General features: G+C 39.6%; 1 protein-coding gene across 1 annotated transcript in view; it reads right to left on the bottom strand.

Annotated features, from left to right (window-relative positions):
- The window catches only part of GUCY2C (guanylate cyclase 2C), a gene marked incomplete at its 5' end in the record, with an annotated part of 67718 nt that overhangs the window by 33017 nt on the left and 10600 nt on the right, over positions 1–24101 (bottom strand). Inside the window, 8 exons of the mRNA XM_081084147.1 lie at positions 3858–3969; positions 7611–7696; positions 11585–11720; positions 15301–15418; positions 17931–18027; positions 19447–19568; positions 20639–20854; positions 23892–23956. Of these exons, the coding sequence (XP_080940273.1) occupies positions 3858–3969; positions 7611–7696; positions 11585–11720; positions 15301–15418; positions 17931–18027; positions 19447–19568; positions 20639–20854; positions 23892–23956 (952 nt within the window). The remainder of the gene's footprint in view (positions 1–3857; positions 3970–7610; positions 7697–11584; positions 11721–15300; positions 15419–17930; positions 18028–19446; positions 19569–20638; positions 20855–23891; positions 23957–24101) is intronic.

Here is a 24101-nt window from a genome sequence, read left to right as displayed (position 1 = left end):
AATGTTTTCAACTTATAGAATATCAACTTAAAGGTAAATGACAGAGTTCTTCATTGTGGTTACCAAATAAATATTATCACCCCCCGACAGATTAAAGAAAAATACAGGAGAATTTGGGAGCAGAGAAAGAGATAGAAGAAAAAATAGACACTAACATCTTCATCTTACAAAGTTGGGAAGCATGAAGTTTTATAGATAGTTAGTAGAACAATACTAGAAGCTCATGCATATTACAATGACAATGACAATGACAATTACAAAGATACCCAATAAATATATTGACAAAAAATTTCTACTAAGGGGAAACTTTTTAAAAAAAGATTTTTAAATTGATTTTTAGAGAGAGAGGGGAAGGAGAGAGAGAGGTAGGGGGAGAGAGAAAGAGAGAGATAGGTGAGAGCAAAACATTGATCAGATGCCTCCTGCATGCTTCCTACTAGGAATTAAGCCTGCAACCTGAGCATGTGCCCTGACATGGAAGAATCAGCAACTTTTTGTTGCATGGGTTGATGCTCAACCAACTGATCCAGACCAGCCAGAGCTAAAGGGAAACTTTTAACAGTGAAAATGTGAGCTCTGAATTTCTACTAGTATTCTCCCCAGGGCAGAAATAAATTAATAAATTGGAGTTGAAGTTGCATTGTGGGCACATCTAACTTCGGTGAATTCTGTTTATCACTATAATCACCATTTCCATCACCACTACCACCATTGTGGCAGCCATCATTCTCATATCCCTAGCCAGAAAACAAAAGCAAGTATGAGATGTACACCTTAAACTAATATAATATTGTATGTCAACTGTAATTGAAAATAAAATATTTAAAAATACCATCATACACTATTACAGATTAAGATTTGGTTATCCTATCTAATAAAGATGGAATATGCAAATTGACTGTCACTTTGCGACAAAGATGGCAGCGCCCACAGCCAATAAGGAAGGAATATGCAAACTGACGTGACAAAGATGGCGGCGGCTGAGCAGGGATACTTGCGTTGTCATCATGGTGATGATGCAGGCATTCCACCCCACCCTGGCTGCTCCGGGCCTCTGGGCAGCGGGCGCATGGAAGCGTGGAGTGGCTGGGGCGGGGCAGAATGCTTGCTCTGGGCGGGGGGGGGGGGGGGGGGAGGTGGGGATGGAGGGAGCTACAGGAGGGTGGCAGGGCCGGAGTGAAGGTGGAAGGTGGCTCCAGCCCAGAATGAAGGCAGAAGGCAGTGGCCAGAGCGAAGGCCCAGGTCCCAGGTGCTGAAGGGAAGCTGGTGCTGGCAGCCAGGGGAAGGAAGGCCTATTCTTGTACGAATCTTCATGCATTGGGCCTCTAGTTTTAAAATAAATTCCCATGCTTATGTTATTTTCAAAAAGTGAGTATGAGAAATATAATTTCAACAGGGCAGGTGATTCTACTCATCAGTCTTTTAAAATTACACATCCCCTAGAGCAGTGGTTCTCAACCTTCTGGTCCTTTAAGTACAGTTCCTCATGTTGTGACCCAACCATAAAATTATTTTCATTGCTACTTCATAACTGCAATGTTGCTACTGTAATGAATCATAATGTAAATATCTGATATGCAGGATGGTCTTAGGTGACCCGTGTGAAAGGGTCGTTCAACCACCAAAGGGGTCGTGACCCACAGGTTGAGGACTGCTGCCCTAGAGCATAGGTTGGAAGGCACATGGGGACTCCCATGTGCTGGGCCTTCAACCCATCTCAATTCCTATCTGTTTCTCACAGTGTGACCATCTCATGGCACTAAATATAAGATGTACATTAAATACAAATTAAAATGATTCTTTAAATTTTATGTAAAACTGACAACTGGCAAGCTGAAATATATTCTTACTCCATTTTAAAATTTGTTTAAAAATTTATATTTCAATTTCAGTTGACACACAATATTATATTAATTTCAGGTGTATAACACAGTGATTAGACCTTTATATAATTTAGGAAGTTATCACCTGGATAAGTCTAGTACCCATCTGACAACATACATAATTATTACAATATTATTGCCTATATTCTCCATTCTGTACTTAACATCCCCATGACTATTTTTATAATTGGCAATTTGTAATTTTTAATTCAACATACTTTGTAGTTTTGCTTGTTTGATAAGTCACAGGATCACATTAGCTCTAAGTTTAAGCTTCTGCTGCCTTCTGGTGGCTGCTAAGGTTATCACATTTTATTTAAATGGATCACAATGATAACTTTTATTGTTTTATTTTTTCTAGTCTGAGATGATTTTTCTGTCCAAATAAATACTTCAAATACATAGAATGCAAAGTTCAATGAATATTTCCAGTTTTTTAAATGAGCTTACAAAAATGACTATAATCAAATCTACTTAAAATTTTATTCTCTTGATTTTCTCATTTGCAAAGTGTGTATTAGAATAATAGTGCCTTCTTTTCAGTATTTGTATGAGAATCAAACAAAGTAGAGTTGTTCCAGGGGACAGAGGAAATAGAAGAGGGCAAATGGAGGATAAATGGTGGAGGAAAGAGACTATATTTGAGCAATGGGTGCACAATGCAGTATGCACCCATTGTTGAGTTGTACACTTGAAACCTGTATGGTTTGTTAACCAGTGTACTCTAATAAACTCAATTTAAAACTTCAAAAAAATGGGTCACAATGTAGATTGAGTTTATAACTCCAAGGTCATAGGACATGATAATTGGAAAGAACTTTGGGATTTGTTAAACCTCCTGATTTAACAGAGGAAGGTATTTATACTTAGAGAAGTACACTGATTAAAATTAACATTGTATAGATTATACTGACTAGAAACATATTTATAGTTTTCTCCTTCCTTCCTTCCTTCCTTCCTTCCTTCCTTCCTTCCTTCCTTCCTTCCTTCCTTCCTTCCTTTCCAAGGCATTGTGTTGAGGCAAAGAGATATAAAGAATAGACCCTACACATATAGTGTATGGAATAAAAATATGTGTAAACAAGTAAGTGTGATAGAAGTATTATGCTAGAAGCCTGGTAGGATCAAGGGCAAGATCAATACCCTCCTGAGATGCTAAGAACAAGCTTAGGAAAAGGGGAGTTCAAGTTACATATTAAGGATGAGTGGTTGTTTTCCAATCATATTGGGTAGTGACAACTTTTGGTCAGAGGGAGAAGCATCGATAAGGACACAGGGGCATGAAGTTGCAAAAACCTTTCTTAAGGAAGTAGGAGGAAGTTGAGAGAGTGGGGGAGGGATCCAGGTAAAATGAAACATAAGGCTGAAGAGTAGGAAGGGCATGGAAATTTTGTGCAATAATAAGTCATTTGGACTTTATTTGGTAGGTAAAGTGGAGCTGCTAATTGCAGTATTAGCAACCGGGCAGCAATGTGACTGGATTCATGCTGTCACTCTGGTGGTGGTGCTGGTTGGATGGAAGGGGCAGGAGGCAGGACTGAAGCAGGAAGTCTGGGAAAGCTATTATATCCCAGGAGGCAGGTGATGAAGGCTTGGAGGAGAACAGGAACCTACTCTGTGTTGTCCATTGCTGTGTCCCAGGTGCTTAGGACATTGCCTGACACTAAGTAAATCTTTATTGAATGAATGAAAAGACAGTGATACTTGTAATATCCAGAAGAAATGTTTTTATTATTATTATTTCTTTTTAAAGATATCCTCACTTGAGATATCACTTGAGAATATCTTTCCATTGATTTTTTAGAGAGAGTGGAAGAGAAAGAGAAAGACAGAGAGAAACATTTATAAACCTGGAAAATATTTTATTTATTCAGACAATAAATAAAACAAACAAAATAAAAAACACAGGCTAGTTGCATAAAAGAAAACACACACACAATTTTAAGAAAAGAAAATTCACTAAGGATACCTTACCCCGGTCTGGAGTATCATTAGGAAGCTTCCGGTTCTTCCAGATGAATGTGGGGCTGTCATTCACTGGGTTAGTGACATTTGTGTGGGTGTCATAGGTCAAAAGTACATTGTACTGTGTCAGGACATGAAAAAGAAGAAGGAAGAACAGAAAAAGAGATTTTAGAACAAGTTCTGATGAAATTGACCATCCTGTCCAAGGACATCTGAATTTCATAGTAGAATTCTCAGTGAAACAAGATAATGTTAACCAGCCATGGGGAAGCTTGGTAGGATTCATTATTGCTTCACAGCACAAATGTGGATTTAAGCTCCATGTGGGCCAATTAGTTTTATGACCATAATCTATGTCTACCCAACACAGGTTCTTTGGTCTTTAGAGAACTAGCTTGAGCCTTTCATTTTACAAATGTTAAAATAGAGGCTAAGACCAACAGACATATGAAAAGATGCTCAATGTCACTAATCATCAGAGAAATGCAAATTAAAACAAGAATGATATATCACCTCACACCTGATAGAATGGCTGTCATCAATAAATCAGCAAACAACAAGTGTTGGCGAGAATGTGGAGAAAGGGAACCCTCATGCACTGTTGGTGGGAACGCAGATTGGGGCAGCCATTATGAAAAACGGTATGAAAATTCCTCAAAAAATTAAAAATGGAACTGCTTTATGACTCAGTAATTCCACTTTTGGGTATTTATTCGAAAAAACTCAAAACACTAATTTGAAAGAATATATGCATCACTATGTTCATTGTAGCGTTATTTACAATAGCCAAGGTATAGAAGCAATGCAAGCGCCCATCAATAGACGGACTGGATAAAAAAGCTGTCTGAGTATATATATATATATATATATATATATATATATATATATATATATATATACTTATCTGACTTATCTCAGAATAAAACCCTCGAGGTCCATCCATGCTGTCACAAATGGTAAGATTTCATTCTTTTTATTTATATATATAATATTACTTGGCCAATAAAAAGAATGAAATCTTACCATTTGTGACAGCATGGATGGACCTCGAGGGTTTTATTCTGAGATAAGTCAGTTATAGAAAGACAAATATCATATGATTTCACTTATACAGAAAACAAACTGATGGTTTCCAGAGAGGTTGGGAGACTGGGTGAAAAAGGTGAAACGATTAAGAAGTAGGAATTGGTAGTCATAAAAGAGTCCCAAGTACAGCATAGGAAATATAGTCAATAATATTGTAATAACTATGCATGGTGCCAGGTGAATATTTGAAATATTGGGGGGGGGGGATCACTTTGTAAAGTATATTGTCTAACCACTGTGCTGTACACCTGAAATTAATACAAAATAATATTGAATGTAAACTGCCATTGAAAATAAAACTAAAACTGTAAAAAGGAGCAAAAATAATAAACTAAAATAAATAGAGGCTAAGATAAATTAAAAGGCTAGCTCCAAGTCACTTGAGAAGTGAAGTACCAATGTTTTCCACAATATTAAGTTGCTATTGAAAATGGTGTTTTGAGAAAATGCACCACAGCAAAAACCATTATTCATTTTGATACATGTCAAGGGGCTCTGAAATAATTCTACCTTGCTTACATTCTGTCAATTACAAAATTTTCTAATCTGTTCTATTCCTTTCCTCTAATGTGCTTTCTTGTACACAACACTAGATTTTTAAGAGAAAAGACTTCTTTTCAAGTAATTTGACAATGGGAATATTAATGTATCCTTAAATTACTTTTACACATATTAAATCAGCTTCTAAGAGACATCTAAAAAATAATTATCTTTCTGAATTCACCACTATTGCTTCAAAACATTCTGGACAAAAGTTTTACATTCGCAAAAATATACTCTTAACTTGAGAGCAGAATCTATAATTGCATTTGTTGAGAATAGGAAATATCCTACATATTAGGGTATTGGACATTGAATCTCTACTGAGACCTACTCTGGATATCTATAATAATAAAAGCGTAATATGCTAATTAGACCGGATAGCCCAATGACCTTCCAGACGTCATTTTGGATGTCCTTCTGGATGAAGCCCCAGTGGTGGGGGCCAAGGCAGAGGTGGTTAGGGGCAATCAGGCAGGCAGGCAGAGTGATTAGGGGCGATCAAGCAGGCAGGCAAGTGGTTATGGGGGATCAGGCAGGCAGGCAGAGTGGTTAGGGGCAATCAGGCAGGCGAGTGGTTAGGGGCAATCAGGTAGGCAAGCAGAGTGGTGAGGGGTAATCAGGAAGGCAGGCAAGTGGTTAGGGGGGATCAGGCAGGCAGGCAAGTGGTTAGGGGCAATCAGGCAGGCAGGCAGGCAAGCAGTTACAGATTGCGAGAGGGTGCAGGCCGGGCTGAGGGACCCCACACCCACTGCCCCCAGTGCACAAATTTCTTGCACTGGGCCTGTAGTAGAATAATATATCTATAGCCCCTGGTTTCCACATATACACACACGTATTACAAAGCACAATTGGTGACATTAGATTACTGAAAATTTCAACTACATTTACCTTCAGAGAGAATAAGTGCACAGACAACATTTTTTATTTTGAAGAGCAGTCCTGAGGCTGACTAGGATCTTACCACAAGCACCTGCCTCTCACCCCAGGGGCAAATAACTTAGAGGGGGTGTAATTATCTTTGTTGTTACTATTAGTAATTGAAACACGGAGGGTGTCTTTTTTTTAAGGTATTGCCATTGAATATATGCTCAATATTGGATTATATATTTTTTAAATTAAATCTTTATTGTCCAGATTATTATACTTGTTCCTCTTTTTTCCCCCCATAGCTCCCCTCTACCCAGTTCCCACCCCACCCTCTGCCCTTACGACCCCCCCCCCCCCCAACACACACTCTGCCCTCAATATTGGATTATATTAAAAGTCTAATATAGTAACTGAAAACTTTGGGTTTTGAGATAAGCACTACTTTGGGTGACATAAAAACAGACATTTTGATTTTGAAATTAAATGCTAATCAGCCATCAACTGTGTGCCAGATAAGAAGCTAAGCACTGGAGACATGGAAAGGTAAGACCCACTCCTTTCCTTTAAAGAACCTACTAAGTTGGAGAGAAGAAAAGACATACATAATGTGAATAAAAGCATAGCATTATAAGGCTGTTTATATGTGCCAGAGGGATTCATAATGATTTTCATGAGAGTTCAGATGGAGAGAACAGGAGAATGTTTTATTGAAATTTTTAGTTGTGGAAATGAATAAATAATTCTTAGAAGAGAACTGTCATCCTCTCATTGATATCCTATCAATAGTTTGGTCTTTTTTATTTTTTAATTTAATTTTATTTTTTAAATAAATCTTTATTGTTCAGATTATTACAGTTGTTCTTATTTTTTCCTCCCATAGCTCCCCTTCACCCGGTTCCCACCACACCCCATGCCCTTACCCCCGTCCCATTGTCCTTGTCCATAGGTATAAGATTTTTGTCCAATCTCTTTCTGTACCCCCATACCTCCTTCCCCCCAAGAATTGCCAGACCACAATAGTTTGGTCTTTTTATCAATATATTCTGGGTAGCATATTTTTATATATTAAGTAGAGTGGATAAAAAGTGGGTCAAAATGCTTCAGGAATGCTTTCCTAAGTGGAGCATAATTGTGAATTGGACATAAACTAACTTCCAAAAGTTATGTTTACATACTTCTTTAATTCCTTCACTATTACTCGCCTCTCAAGTTATCCCTCCTCAGCCAATCACTTTAACCCAAGTTCTTAATAAAAGTCAGACATACTTTGTTGGTCTCCACAGAGGTATACAGAAGCACCATAGTATTGTCGATGTCCCCATAGATGTCCAAAGTCACAAGGCCCTTATACCCTAGAGCAAAATCAGAAAGAGTTAGAGGCATCTGTTAACTTACTTACTGAAAGACCAATTAGATCCTGACAGAGAGTATGACATAGGTTCAAATTGCTTTATTGTACTGAAAAATAGTTGATCTAAATGATCTAATCTGAGGGCACCTGGACTGGTCCTTGGCCCTGAAATCTCTGAAGAATATTTTTATGAGTGGTGTTACTTAGTTAGTGGCTCTAAATATAATAGATTCCTCTTGATTATTAGTGAGAAGCTTTTGCTAAGAATGTTAACTAAACTAGTATCACAGTGTGTAGGCCATTGCACAATCTAACTTAAGATTGTAAGAAGATTAAAATCCATTCACTATCACGTAAAGTTTGAAGACATTGAGAAAATTAAGTTCTCTGTGTCTTGGTTTCTCATCTATGAAATAACAACAGTACAACAAACTTATGAAATGGCTGTTTAGATAAGAATATGATCAAATATCCGCAAATTCATATAGTTTAACATAATAGCTAATATTTATTTTGCATTTACTATACCAGTCTCTGTGCTAAGTGGTTTATATACATTTATCATTTTATTCTTCCTAAAATACCATGATGCAGAAACTATTATCTCCACCTTATTGCTGAGAAATATGAGGTTAGAGGTTTAAATAACTTGCTCCAGGTTGTACAGCTAGTAGGTGGCTAATTTAGGACATAAATATCTATTGGCTCTAAGCCTGTGTTAGTGCCCATTAAGATGCTTGACCAAGATAACGATATGATAAATTAATTAAGAATGTACATAGCCCTGGCTGGTGCTCTCAGTAGTTTGGGTGCTGTCCTGTGTACTGAAGGGTCACCAGCTGCATTCCTGGTCAGGCACATACCCAGGTTGCTGGTTCGATCCCTGGTCCAGGTGTCTGAGGGAGGCAACCAATTGGTTTCTCTCTCACATCAATCGGTTTATCTCCCTCTCTCTTCCTCTCCCTTGTCTCTCTCTAAAGTCTATAAAAACATCTTTGAAAAAAAAAAAAAAAAGAATGCACATAGGATGATACTGAGAAGATGGTAGAGTAGGAAGCACCAGAAATCTATCTTCCCAACCTAGACAACAATTGCACTGGCAGAATCTGTCTGATATAACTATTCTGGAACTCTGCGCTTAGATGGTAAGTTGTGATTAATTTTCATCCATTTTGGCTCTTAGCACAGCAGCAGTACTTTCCCCTACCCCTCAGTCCTGTGGCAGACAGCTGTGCATGTGTTCCTACAGCAGTTCACACACCACTCGCAGGAGCCAGGATGAGCAAAAAAGAAAGACCCTGTTGTCCAAGATATTGGGGATCTGTGCCCTAATTGTTGATTGTTGCTTATGATTACAGAGGTGCAGACAAAGAGGTGGTGGCCATTGTTGCTGCACCGCCTCCCATTGTTGTAAACCCCACCCCTCTACTAACATGACTTTTGGGGGGTGTAAAGGGTTAGTGACCCTTATACTCTCTTTCTTTTTCTTTTTTTCCCTTTGAAGGACAGACAATGATGGCTAGGACATTCAAGCAACTGCACTGGGAGTTCATTCCTCAGCATAGAGACAGCCCACAACAATAAAAACAAAAAGCAGAAATGAAACCCAGCAAACCCTGGGGAATGGGAAATTAATTCCCCATGTGGTTTTCAGAATTATCAGGTTATTATATTCAAATATCCAGTTTTCAATGACAACAGCAAATCACAAGGTACTCCTTAGCTGGTTTGGCTCAGTGGATAGAGCATCGACCTGTGGACTGAAGGGTCCCAGGTTCAACTCCAGTGAAGGGCACACATTGGGTTACAGGCTTGATCCCCAGTAGAGGATATGCAGGAGGCAGCCAACCAATGATTCTCTCTCATCATTGATGTTTCTAACTCTCTCTTCCCTTCCTCTCTGAAATCAATAAAAAATATATTTGGAAAAAAATCACAAGGCATACAAAGAAAAAGGAAAATCTGGCCCATTCAAAAGAAAAAAGGTAAGATAACAGAACTGTCCCTGAAAAAGACATGATGGTGGATCTGTTAGACAAAGGTTTTAAAACAATGAACTCAAATATGCTCAAAGAATTCAGAAGACATGGATAAATTCAAGAAAACGATGCATAAACAAAATGAAAATAACACTAAAGAGAAGAAAATCTAAAAAAGAAACCAAAAAGAAATTCTGGAAGTAAAAAGTACAATAACTGAAGTGAAAAATTCACTAGAGGGATTCAGAGGCAGATTTGAGCACGCAGAAGAATCAGCAAACATGAATATAGGACAATGGAAATTACTGAGTCTGCGGAACAGAAAGAAGAAAAGATTGAAGAAAAGTGACCTGTGGAACATTATCAAGTAGACCAACACAGGCAAAGAAGGAAAAGAGAGAATATTAGAAGTAATGTCCAAAAACGTCCCAAATTTGATCAAAGACAGGATTATAAATATGCAAGAAGCTCAATAAACTTTAAGTAAGGTGAGTTCAGACACTCACACCAAGACGCATTATAATAAAACTGTCAAAAGCCAAAGACAAAGAGAATTTTGCAAGCAGTGAGAGAAGCGATTTGTCCCATTCAAAGGATACTGAATAAGATTGTTAGCTGGTTTCTCATTAGAACCTTTGAAGGCCAGAAGGCAGTGGGATGATAGATTCAAAATGCTAAAAGAAAAAACTATCAACTAAGAATCCTTTGTGACATTTACATGAATTAAACCTCGAGGACATTATGCTAAGTGAAATAATATAATCACAAAAAGAATAATACTGTCTGATTCCACTTATATGAGATATGTAGAATAAAGTCACAGAGACAAAAAGTAGGGTGGTGGTTGCCAGGAGGTAGGGGTAGGGGACAATGGGCAATTATTGTTTAATAACGATAGAATTTCAGTTTAAAAGATGAAAGTTCTGGCAATAGGTGATGGTGATAGTTGCACAATGATAGGAATGAACGTAATAACACTGAACTGTATATACTTAAAAATTATTAAGATCGTATATTTAATATTATGTGTTTTACCACAATTTTAAAAACTTGGGGGAAAATAATGTACATAAAGTGCCTATAAGAACTTGGGACACAGGAAAAAAATCAATAAAACATTATTCCTCCCTGTCTCCCTGCTTCTTCAAGGGTGCAGAAGTGATTTCTTCCTATCCTTGTCATATCCTATAGACACTGATGCAGCCCTCAAGCTTAGTGTTGGGTGTCTGCCACCTTCTGAAGTCAAGAGAAGACTCACTCTGCAGTAGGATAAAAGTTTGTCAGAGTAAGGATTTAAGGCAAGTTAGAAAAGACAACTATCATTTGTCTTTTACTTAATATACACTAATCTAAAAAGACTTTTTTTCATGGTAACTGGATGAGATCTGGGAAATAAAAGGAGCTTCAATAGAAGCTTGTGTGGAAAGAAAATGCTGATTCCTATAGTTCAGAAGGACAAGCGTTGTGAAATTTTGGATGGTATTGCTATGAGAGGTTTTGAGTTGGAGGGGTAACACAGGCTCCCTCATTTTGGAAGGACAGAAAGAGAAGTATGGAAGGACCAAAATCAAACTACAGGCACTTTTCTTCTTGCTAGTCTCCAAGCACAGTCAGGACATCATGGCTCAAAATGATCTGCGATGAGCTTGTTCATAACTCAGGGCCTGAGCTACATGCTCTTTCCTTGATATTCAAGGATTCTGAAATTCTAAAGCATAAACTGGGGTCTAGTTATTGATAACAGCACCCCCAAACTCTATACAATGATGTCTACCTCCCATTAAGTTCAAAGGTATTTATCTGTTGATCCATTTATTGCCAAACCCCCTCTTTGCTCCCCAAAGTCCATATTTCTTCAGCTTTCTGTAGAGAGTGTTAAGTGTTGTTGTTTGCTCTTAGGTGACCAGTACCTTTGAAAGTGAGGTTCCTGAAAGCATGAGCAAGTTCGTCGGTGTCAACTTCTTTTCCTTTTCCAAGAAATGTCTCTAGCACATGTCCAAAGAGCAAGATTCCATTCAAATAGGCAAGAGAAAAGTCATTTAACTCCTGAACAAGAAAGAAAAATCTTAAAATGAGCTCTAAAAAAGAGATTATGGTCTTGAGCCAGGAGCAAAATGTTCTTGGGGTCAGCAGGGTAACGGAATATTGGGGGAATTGTAGAAACGGAGACTTTGGGGTAATATTTCCTTGGGGGGGGGGCGCTCTGTATTATCACTATGTCACAATTCTGTCTTGGGATCAATAAACCGAGAACACTGCCTTCAAGGAAGTAACTGGATGCAGTTGTACTTCTTTCCCATGAGGATAAAATATCTCATTTCAACCAGGAAAGAAAACATACAGCATTTTCATAATCCTTATAAGATTTTACAGAAAATTAACGCTTGCAGTTTAATGTTCCCCTTAAAGAGTAAAAGCGAACAACCACAAAAACATGTCCCTGCCTTTGAATATCCTAAATGGCACAGGAGGAGTTTTGATTGGAAGGTATTGAGCTTGCTTTGAAGGCAGTTCTTTTTATTTTTTGAAAGAATATATTTTTATTGATTTCAGAAAGAGGAAGGGAGAGGGAGATAGAAACATGAGAGAGAATCATTGTTAGGCTGCCTCCTGTACACCTCCTACTGTGGATCAAGCCCACAACCTGGGCATGTGCCCTGACCAGGAATTGAACCCTGACCTTCTGGTTCATGGGTCGACACTCAACCACTGAGCCACACTGGCTGGGCTGAAGACAGTTCTGATTGGGTGTTACTTCAGGCCATAAATGTCTGCCCAGGGGAACAAAAAAGAGAGGGTCAGGCCCTGGCTGGTGTGGCCCTGTGGGTTGGGCATTGTCCTGTACACTGAAAGGTTACTGGTTGGATTCTGTGTCAGGGCACATGTCTAGGTTGAGGGCTGATCTCTGATAGGGGCCATGCAGGAGGCAGCCAATTGATGTTTTGTTCTCACATCGATGTTTCTCTCTCTCTCCCTCTCCCTTCCTCTCTCTCTCTAAAAATCAATTTTAAAAATCAGATAAATAAATAAAAGAGAGGGTTAAAACTCCCTTGCAACAATTATATGCTGGTCTTCACAGAGTAAGGCTATGGATTAAAAGCTCTGTACTCCACTGAAGCCAAGTGAGTTCTGTCAACTTGGGTATTTTGGATTGCACACTTTTGCCAGACCTTAGAAGCTATGCAAGTGATACCTGAATACTATACCCCGAAGAATATATGTTAGAAAATATAACAGGGAAAAAAATAAAACCACCTCTCATTGGTTTCAGTGCTTTTTGCTAAAATCATCATTTCATGAGTTGAAAAGAATCCAGTTGAGACCCAGCCCTACCCAAAAGGAGGTGTGATCCTAATTTTGGCAGGGTTGTAAAACAGAGGGCTTAGCACTGCTAGTGAAGGAAAAACTGTGATACTCCAAAGATACCCAACTTGCTTTATAGAGCTTTTTGGGCCTGGCCTTTGCTTGCCAACCCAAAACTGTTCATGGTCCTCAGGACTGCTCCTTCCCTCCTCTTCCCACTCCAAAACTGCTCTCAAGTATCTCTGAGTGCAGAATACATCTGATGAATTTGATCACATTAAAGTGCATTGTCTGACCAAGACCAAGTGGTATTAGTGTCAGGAGCCCCTCATTATACTCAGGTGACCATGATTTGATATCCAAATGGAGCATCTTTTTTTTGGAGACAAATGCTAAACCAGATGAAATGCTTGGATAAGAGGCATAAACCAGGACTCTTTTGGATAAATGTGGACAATGGTTAACCTAATCACATTAGATAACAATGTTTTTACTTAGGAATACAGGGATGGGCAAAGTAGGTTTACAGTTGTGAGTATGCAAAACACAGATTTTATTTAGGTACTAGTAGCCCGGTGCACAAAAATTTGTGCACTCAGGGGTGAGGGTGAGGTGTGGGGCCAGACCCCTCAGCCCGACCTGCACCCTCTGTCATGTTCCTGGACCCTGGCCACTCCTGGCCTAGGCACAGGCCTACAGGCTTGGGGTGGCCTGGCTCCCGAGGCCCCATTCTATCAAGAGAACAAAGTCTGCATTAGTTACAGCCCTCACCGAACCCAGTACAGTGCATCTGTGCATACAACTGCCTCCTTCATGTGCCCGCTTCGCCCTACTGAATTACTAACATCTTGAGGACATAGCTCTGTCTTATCCTGCTTCACCTTCAGTGCCTGGCCTGGTGCCAGGAACCTGAGAGGGTTTGCTGAGTGAGTGAATGAGTGAATGAATGAGCGAGTGAATGAGTGAATGAATGAGCAAGTAAGTGAATGAGCAAGCAGCTACCGGTCGGGATAGTTCGCACTCCGCTCTGGGCTGCCTGACGCAAACCCCGGGCAGTTCCTGCCCTGCACCCAGTGGCCCCACTCCCCTCTCCCAGCTGCATAGTATGCACAGGGCAAAGGCGGCCCGGGTGTGCATGTTGGCAGATCAGTGCATTAGCACCCGCCAACCCAGGATCCCCGTGGGCGGGCCGTTTGCGGGCGCAGCTGGTGGCTGATCGGTGCATTAGCACCCACCAACCTGGGATCCCCACGGAAAGGCCATTTGTGGGCACAGCTGGTGGCAGATGGGTACATTACCACCTGCCAGCCATGGATCCCCTGGTGGGCCATTTGTGGGCACAGCCGGTGGCTGATTGGTGCCTTAGCACCCGCCAACCCGGGATCCCCATGGGAGGGCCATTTGTGGGCATGGCCATTGGCAGATCGGTGCATTAGCAGCCACCAACCCAGGATCCCCATGGGAAGGCCATTTGTGGGCGCAGCCAGTGGTGGATGGGTGCATTACCACCTGTCAGCCAGGGATCCTCGTGGGAGGGCCATTTGTGGGCATGGCCATTGGCAGATCAGTGCATTAGCAACCGCCAACCTGGGATTCCACGGGAGGGCCATTTGTGGGCATGTCTGGTGGTGGATCTCTGTGGTCCCGCTGGCAAGCCCTGGATCGGGTCCCATACAGGCTGCCTGCCGCCTGGGTCGCAGATAGCAGGCCCGAATGGCAGCGGGCCAGGCGGGATGGCACTGTCCTGCCTGCCTGTAGTATGCAAATTGGCCGCCATCTTTGTTGGCAGCTAATTTGCATATCACCCTGATTAGCCAATGGGAAGTGTGTCAGAGGTACGGTTAATTACCATGTTTGTCTATTATTAGATAGGATTATTGTTTAGTAATTGTTGTATTTTGCATATGAACAGCTGAAAACCTACCTTTGCCCACTCCTGTGTATATCTCTAAAGATAGAATTTGATATGGGTGCCAGCAGAAAGTTGCTTTAGGATGTAGGAAAACTTCACTTATTTTACATTGTTTATTTCCACCTCCCCTAAGTTAGCAGGGTGTCTTCTATCTTCCCACACTATCACTTCCATTCTGATGTTACAGAAGTGCGCACTGCTGTGCTGGTCTAGAGCCTAACACACTGACCCATAGTAAGAGTTTTAGTAGCAGGAATCTTGCAATTACACCTAGTAGGTCTCAATTAACACTTGCTGAGTGAATTGAAATGAGTAAAAAAATAATGCTCATCTTAGAATTTGAGTCCCAAAGAGTAGAATAATATCTTAACCTTGAAGAAGAAAATAATAGTATGCATATATGAAGCTTACCAATGATAAGTCCTGGGGAAAAGAGCTATCTGGGATGGGCTCTTCAGGAGGCAGTGTCAAAACAAGGACATTTTTCATATGGTCAGGGGCTGTGACATTGTCCATGAAGTAGTGGTTACTGCAATAAAAGCAAATTTCTCATGAAAATTAGGTTCCTCCAAATAGAGAGATAGAGCTCCTACAATTTCACTCAAACTAAAATAGTAGTCTTGAAATAGTTTAAAACATGTTCTTTTTTCCAGCAACCTGCAAAGCTGTCTACTTTCTCCTTATAGGCTTAATTCTTTCAATCTGCTAAGTTGAACAAGAGAAATTAGGCAGCTGTATGTAACATACACAAAAGGAAAGGAAGATCAGAAGACATATACCACTTTCAGGGAAATGTGTCTGAGCTCTGGACACGTGAGCTAGTGGTTGCTTTCAAGACTTAATGACCCTTGGTTTATATCTGGGAACATTCTTTTCCTTGAGTGCTCATAACAATTTAGAGATATTAAGATATGATAAAAAATTAGGAGTGAAAATTACTTTTCAGATGGCAAAACATAAGAATGGAAGGGCTAAACATTGTCTCTACCACTACTGTAAACTTCTTGACATGAGCTTATTGATCCTTGTATCCTCAACTCCAAGATAATTCTTGGCACATTGTGGACTCTCAATAATGTCTGAGACTGTTTTGCAAATGGTATCTAGCTTCCCAACCATTTGAATGTTTTAATAGGTCAAGAATCTAACATGTTTGAACTGCTATAACTAGGCTGACCATCATTTAATATTCAAACAGGAGGTGAACACATCTATGAACTGAGAACTGTTTTGAATCTTTTGCTCATATTAGCACATACAATTCTAAAAGTACCCCAATACAGTGGACATTTTTATTCTCATTTTACAAAGGAGTAGATTAAATCTCAAAATACTAAGTAATACCCAAGAGTCAAATGAACCAGAAGTGTCAGAATTAGAATTTGAATCCAAGTTATGTATGTCTAGTTCCAAGTGAATCTCATGATTTTCCTAAAACATAGTCAGGTGTCCTTCAGGAATAGCGACAAAGGATTGCCAACACTTTGGCAGTTGATTGAGGATTTGCTAAAAGTAAAATTACACCAACTAAGTTACACTGAGGACTCCTTCCGGAGGGCAAAACAGTTACTGAAAGAAGCCATCAATGTGGTTGTTGGGATGAAATGCTGATGATGTGCCCTCCTTCCTGTGTGCTGCAGCTAAAAAGTTACATTGGTTATCTTCATGAGCAACTTGTGGTCAAACAGGCCTCCAGTTGATATGCTTCGCTTCTCTTAACACTGTGAAAGGTACATTTAGTGTGGGTGAAATGACTAGGCAAACATAGGAAAGAGCTAATGCAGTAACATTTTCTGGTCTGAACATAGAAAGGTAATGATTAATGATCCAGTCAGATAAGTGAAGTCAGATGATCTAGCTGATGGGGCAAAGGACACAGCCATACCAGTGAAACCCTCTTTAAGCTTATTCTGACTCACATATTACCTTGACACAGTTAGTCTGTGGGTCTCCACATTAAAAGATGAGTGGTAAAATGAGGAATGTGATAAAAAGTAGTTCTATTGCCCTGGCTGGTTTGGCTCAGTGGATAGAGTGTTGGCCTGTGGACTGAAGGATCATGAGTTGAATTGTGGTCAAGGGCATGTACCTTGGTTGTGGGCTCAATCTCCGGCCCCCGTTGGGGTGCCTGAAGGAGGCAACCAACTAATGTGTCTCTCTCACCTTGATGTTTCTCTCTTTCTCTCCCCTTCCCTTCCACTCTCTCTAAAAATCAATGGAAAAAATATCCTCAAAATAAATAAATATTATCTAAATAAATAAATAAATGAAAAAATAAATGTGATTTCTGTTTTTCTCTCTCTCTCTTTAGTTCCAGACAAATGCAAAGGAAAAGATCACCACCCAGTGATGATTCACAGTAGGCAAAGGATAACTGTATAAATTAAATTCAGTTAACTAGAACTTTCCTCATACCAAAGGTGGCTGAAGGGAAAATAATCTAGGATCAAAGGCCATTAGCATTTGAAGGCACAGATATGGCACACATGCTCATAGATAATATTATTGGGTTATAAGCTGATTTATCACTACCTGAGAAAGACCTTAAAGTCAGGCTGGACACCAGGATAAATAGACATGTAGGTTTAATGGGATTTTCATAAAATTTTGTTATTTAGACATGATAGTGATGTCAAAGGAATACATCTCCACTAAGGCCATGATTAATTAAAAAAGAATGAGGGCATTAGAAAAGGAACAAGACATAGATTAAAATATTACCATCATGCCCTAGCCGGTTCGATTCCAGTCAAAGGCATGTACCTTGGTTGCAGGCTCCTGGCCCTGGGCATGTGGAAGGCAACCAATTGATGTGTCTCTCTCACATTGATGTTTTTCTCTGTCTCTCCCTCTCCCCTCCATTCTCTCTAAAAATCAATGGAAAAAAATATCTTCAGGTGAGGATTAAAAAAATATATTATCATCATACTGAACCCTATATGAGGCTTTGCAAAACAAAGGAAAAGAGAATGCGCCTTTTGGAAATCCTTGGAGTATTTTCTTTCTGAAAGGAGAAGAGCTCTTCCAAATATTATACCTACTTAAATAGATCCACTAGAATAATGACAGTGTCTTCAGCCACTTCCCGGTCACCCTTGATGGAGGAGATGATGTCTGGTGTACCACACACAATAATCACTGAGGAGAGAGAGTAAGACAAAGAGAGAAATATACAATGGTGTACACACAAACAGAAAGGGAACCCGGTGCCTGAATTTGAACTCAGTATGTCCATGATATGTTTGTTTTAAGACTAATTCCTCAAATTACTATCTCCCCTTTTCTTAAATTTACAGTCACAGAGTCAGAGTAGAGCTAAATGGAATCTTAAAAAGAATGATCTGGTCCATTCCCTTAATTTTGTTGATTTAAGGAAACCGAAGCCAAGATGTCAAAGGGTTAAAAACTAGTAGATGACAGAGGTAGCTCTACTATTCAAGCTTTATGAGTCTGAGTTCATCCTTATTCCATTACACCACACTGGAGTATCCCAAAAACTATTTTCATTGGTTACTATTTTCACCTCACCATATGTAAAGTGGTTGGAAAAGATATAGAATAAGTTAATGTGAGAATTTATGAAGTTTTCCTAAGCAACTTTCTTTGTGGGCTTTGTAGCCTCTTAACACAGAGCTTAGTCTTCGTGATCTCAGTGATGGAGTCCTATCCGATTCTATAACTGCAGCTACACTTCCCAAATGCATGACTTTATGAGTAAGAGGAGTTGGGAGATACTTCATTAGATTTTTTAAAATATTGTGTTGCCCAGTTGAATTGTAAACCCTGTAGGGACACGAATAATTTAATACTTCATTTTCCCCCTCATATCTTGGTCAATGTTTTGCAAATGGTAGGTTCTTAGTTTGGTAAATGCTTAATAAGTATGATGATGTAGATAATGATTTGAGTGACACCAGGAAATCCTGCCAAGCAAGGATTTTCCCATAGGAAACTCCCACAGTTGATTCCTTTACTCCTGATATATTCTAATTTGTAAAAAGAATTCTATGGAAAATGAAGCAAATCACCTAATAACTTAGAAAGGATGACTTTATCCCACTAGTGTTTCACACTTGACTTGTAACTCAGAGATCATTAGGCAGGTGATGTATTTTGCTTACTTTTACAATTTTACATGAGGCTAGATATCAGTAAATATATCCTCTTAGTCATGAGTGAAGCAGGGTTCAGAATGTTTGAGGAATTGTCACAAATCCAATAACATATTGGATTGAGGTGAACTTAAAAGCCAGTTTACTGTGATGGTGGGTCGTGATGTCATTTTGGTTTATAAAAATTGGATTTTAACATCATCATTACTTTCATGAAGTTAATATATTTGTTCAATGTCACTTTTCTAATTTCTCCCAGAGGATAAAGTTTTAATCAACAAAAGAAACAATATAATGGAGTTGCATGCAACTACAGATCTCCCAAAAGATAAGAAGTAAATTGAGGTAATGACGACAACTCTGTCTGATAGATTTGTCAAATGACTCATAAGGAAGTGGTAGCTGTGAGGAAGAAGTTGGCAAAATTATCTTCATGTCTTCATACCATTGCTTTTCCTATCCTGGTCCATTAAGATTTTCTGAAACTCAGCCTCTCCTCTCAATACCTCTTTGAAGCTAAGTTCCTGTGAAAAATAAGAAACTCCAGCCTCTAGAGCATTGAGGTACCTAGAACAAAAAAAGAGAAACTATAAGAATCCAGCTTTGTTTCCTCATGGCATTCCATGCCATTTGTTCATTGCTTACAGATCTGTCCTGGATTTGTTAATCAAAAATTCACGTCTGCTATTAACACAGTAGATAATACACCCCATGAGTGTGAACATCTAATTTAGTGAAAGTATTGGGGAACTTTTAGGGGATCTTCATTACACATAGTAGAAAATTTGGTGGGTCCCTTATAATGGCTTTCTGCTATTTGCCAAAGAAACCAGCCCCATTATCACAGATAAGTTGAAACCTTTGAATCTACAGTACAAAAATTCCAAGTTGATAGAAATAATTTCTCCTCCTGTGTGAAATGAATTTATGTGTGTTCTAAGTTCACCCCAAAGTTTCTAGGACAAGGCCTTTGGGTTGATTCTTGTAGTTCCGTAGATGTGCAAACCCAGTGGTACCCTACTTTTAGTCTTCTGAGTACTTACGTAGATAGAGACTACAGAACTGAGCAGCATCAGCATTGTGGTTCTGTAATAACCTGATCAAAAGATCCTGTCTGCTATCTTCGCTGAAGGAGAGGGAACTTGCAATTTTATTTTGGCAGTGGTGCCCATTATCCTGTTCTCTGTCCACCTCCCAACTTATTCTTCTGAAAAAACTATGAGAGAAATGGTTTCTAACTAATTGTAGGTATAGGCAGAATGCATATTCTCTGGTATCATGTCTTGCACAGTAATGTGAAAGCATAAACTTCTGGTTTTCATTTCCTTATCTGTAAAATGGGGATCATAGTACCTGTTCTCTTTTCTTCAGAAGGTTTCCCATGGGAAATCAATAAAACTATCTTAGAGGTACTTTGAAAACTACTAAGAGTTTGAAAATGCAACACATGCTGATTATGTTTATTATACTATGTTTCCTTTGGCCCCTTTGCTTTTATTTGTAAGAGACTGAGCTGATGTCCACTCCCACTGCTGTAACAGATGGAAAAGGTGCGTCTGATAATAACCAGTGGCCGGCCATGAGTCTATGGCTTCTTTCTGTGGCAAGTGCCAGAGAATGTTAATAATTCTGCTTACCATAAACAGTCCTCAGATTCGTTATTATTCTTGAAAACATATGCAGTGGTCCAGGGAGAGGTTTTGAATGACAAATTATTAATCTTCCAAAAGTCAACCAAGAAATGTGTCAACTTCCTAGCTGGAGACATCAATCTGGTTAAATTTTCTTTGAAGTCACATGACAATCCAAAACTTCCAGCTGAAATCATGGGATATGTAAAATTTGCATCAAGGCTATGCCAAGAGGTAAAAAAGGAGAAATAAATATCAGGGTTAACTTAAGTAGCACAAATAAGATCGCTCTTTAACCTGTTTCAGCATGTAAAGAAATACAGGTGACCCTCCCACACAGGTGAATTTTAAAACAACATTTATTAAGCATATGCTAGGCTTTAAGAACACTTTAGGTGTCTTCATGTATCTGTGACTTAGTTACTTAGATTTATTCTAAAATAAGTTGTCATTTGGGCTGTCATAACATGCAGGCTGGGACATATAAAATTTGGGGAGTAGGGCTAAGAAAATAGAGGATGGGCCTCTATAGCTACCACAATTGTAAAGTCCAAAGGATGCCCTCTACACTTTTTTCTCTATTCATTGCCTTGCTTCTGAATCTTCTGTGGATTACATTTGAGATAGACATCACTGAGGATTTTAGAGTTTTCCTTCCTCTGCTCAGCACATAGACCTTCTTATAGTTCCTTAAACATAACAAGCTTTATTCTCCATCAGGGCCTCACAAATACCAAGAATGCTGTTGCCCTGTCCCTTTGACTGACTCTTACTAATCCATCAAGTCCTAGATTAAATGTCTCTTTAGTCATCAGGAAAATTTCCTTGATACCTAAGACCAGGCAATTATTTGGATGAGTATCTGTCTCCTCCACTAGATTGCAAGCTCCATTAAAGCCAGGGATCATGTCTTGCTTGTTCACCTCAGCATCCCCAGTCAGCCTGGTCCAGATGTAGGTGCTCAATATGTATTTGATAAAGGAAGGACAAAAATACCCCCTTCCATCTTCAGTGTTCCACTGAAAGGTGTCACTGAGCGTTCTGCTCACATCTCAAACTCCCCACGTTCACAGCCAAATTTATTTTTATTTCTCAAAATGGTTCCTTATCCTGAATCTCCATTTCTTTTAGTGTTTTGAGATCTCAAAGTCTTTTTGACTACTTTCCAGTCCTCACCCCAACATCCAATCAGTTATTAAATACTATTGATTCCACCTTTAAATATCTTTAAAAGTTACCCTCCCTGTGCATGTCAGCTGCTTTCATGCTGAACAGATCCCCTCTTCTCCCCTGCTGACTTCTCTGCCAACACTCTCTCCTTGTCTGCCCCAGTCTTTCCTGTACACTGTTGTCAATTATTCTTCCCAAAGTTAAACTGCTTCCTATGGTACTTCCCTGCTCAACCTTAGTGGTTAATGAAATAGAACAAAATCCAATTAAATATAACAAAGCATATGCAACTAATAATCGAATTAAATATAACTCCCCCAGAACTCAAGACCTCCCAGATATGGCCCTCCTTCATTTTTTCTAGTTTTATCTCTATTATTCTCCTCTATATCTCTTGCATGCCCATTAGTACAGAGTTTAACAAGTTTTCTGCACTTCACTGCTTCTTTGCTTTTACACTTACTTCTTTCTCTGCCTGGCTGGGGATACTTAACCCCTTAAATACTTTACCCATTAAAATATACCCATTTTTCAACATACAACTTCTACTATATCACTGCCTTCATGAAGTCTTTCCCTTGTCGAAGCATAACTCTTCTAACCAGAGGTGACCATTTCCTTCTGTGCACCCAGAGCGTCTTGTTTGTTTCCTTCTCTGATTGAACCTACCTGACTCTGACTTGTACTGGTCACCAGCGTCCTCATCACCTTCTCATGTCACCAGGCAGGGGCTAGGTTTTACTTAATTCTCTCTATTCCAATAAAATAAAATGCTTCTTGCCTGTATGGTATGGCTGAGTGGCTGATCCATGAACCAGGAGGTGACCCATGAACCAGGAGGTGATGGTTCAATCCCCGGTCAGGGCACATGCCCTGATTGTGGGCTCAATCCCAGTAGGGGAAGTGCAGGAGGCAGCTAGTCGATCATTCTGTCTCATAATTGATGTTTCTATCTTTCTCTCCCTTTCCCTTCCTCTCTCTCTAAACTCAATAAAAAACATATTTAAAATGAAAATGCTTCTTTGCACATGGCAAGTCCTCCTAATTGGTGAGTTCATTTTCTTAACCCCCCTTTTCTTTTGAGCATACTCTATAGCATTGTCAATAAGTAGTCAGACAAGACGACAACCAGGAACGAGTGCAAGGAAGAGTGAGATTTTGTATTTGTCTGCATTTTGGTATGGAAGATGAGCTAAAAAAAATGCTTCTATGGTGTGTCTATAGAGTGCATTGGCCCCGAGCACCTGAATCTGCCTGTGGAGCTGGTGTAAGGTGTGAGAAGAACAGTTTGCAACAGACATTTCAGAGGCCTAATGTTTACCCTCCAGAGTCTCTTGCAAAGGGTTTTTCAGCACAGTTCTCTCTGCGTAGGCGAGGGCTGATCCTTGATTCAGGGTAAGATTGTAACAGGTGAGAGAAAGGCATGTGGGAGGGATTTTGACTGGGATCGGTGTAATCTGGAAGACCAAAGTGTTCGTGGTGATGAGATTTAATGAATGGAAGGGATGAGGGCGACTGTCCCAAAGAGAGGTATTTGCATTCAGGAATATATTGAAAGCTTCTTTCTAAGGTGATCAGGGCATTGTGCAAAGTACTGTAATGTGTTATTTAAAACCTTCAAATAATGCTATGAAATAAGTACCTTGCTCCCTTCCTTACTCTTGTAAACCCAGAGCTAAAACAGAGCCCTGCTCATGCCCTTCAGTGCTTCCCTTTTCTTTGTGTTTCCATACACTCTGCTTATACTTTTGTGAGTATTTCTTTGATTAAGCCCCTTCAAATTATCCAAGTGCATGTCTTCCCTGTTTCCTACCAGAACTCTGACTTTATACCATGTTTCTTCTCCAGCTTAGATGTTGGTAACTGCACCTGAACAGCTACTGTGACTCACCCCACTCTGAGCAAAGGTAGAGTTAACTCGATAAGGGAATTACGGTTGTAAGACCAGTGGCAATATAGGAGGGCCCCAACACCCCCCATTGTGTCACCTTGACTAGACTGCTGTTTGATAAACTCTTTTTAACATGGATGTCATGTCTTGATTACAATTCATAGTGGCATCAAAACAACAACAAAACAAAATACTTACTACATCTGGAAGGTGGAATATGTACACGAGGGTCCCATGAGGACACAACCCACCTCTTTTTTATTCTGTAGGAGAAAAAAAGAAAGAAAAAAACTAATGCCTAAAATGGAAACCACACACACACACACACACACAACAAAAAAAGAAAACAAAACAAAGGAAAGAATCAATAGACAGAAAAGAAGTGGCAAGGGAAGGCTCCCAGAAGGT

The sequence above is a fragment of the Myotis nattereri genome (assembly GCF_964212035.1).
Source record: "Myotis nattereri genome assembly, chromosome: 2".
Lineage (NCBI taxonomy): Eukaryota > Metazoa > Chordata > Mammalia > Chiroptera > Vespertilionidae > Myotis > Myotis nattereri.
Note: the sequence above shows the minus strand (reverse complement) of the source record. Positions and strands in the feature narration are given on the sequence as shown.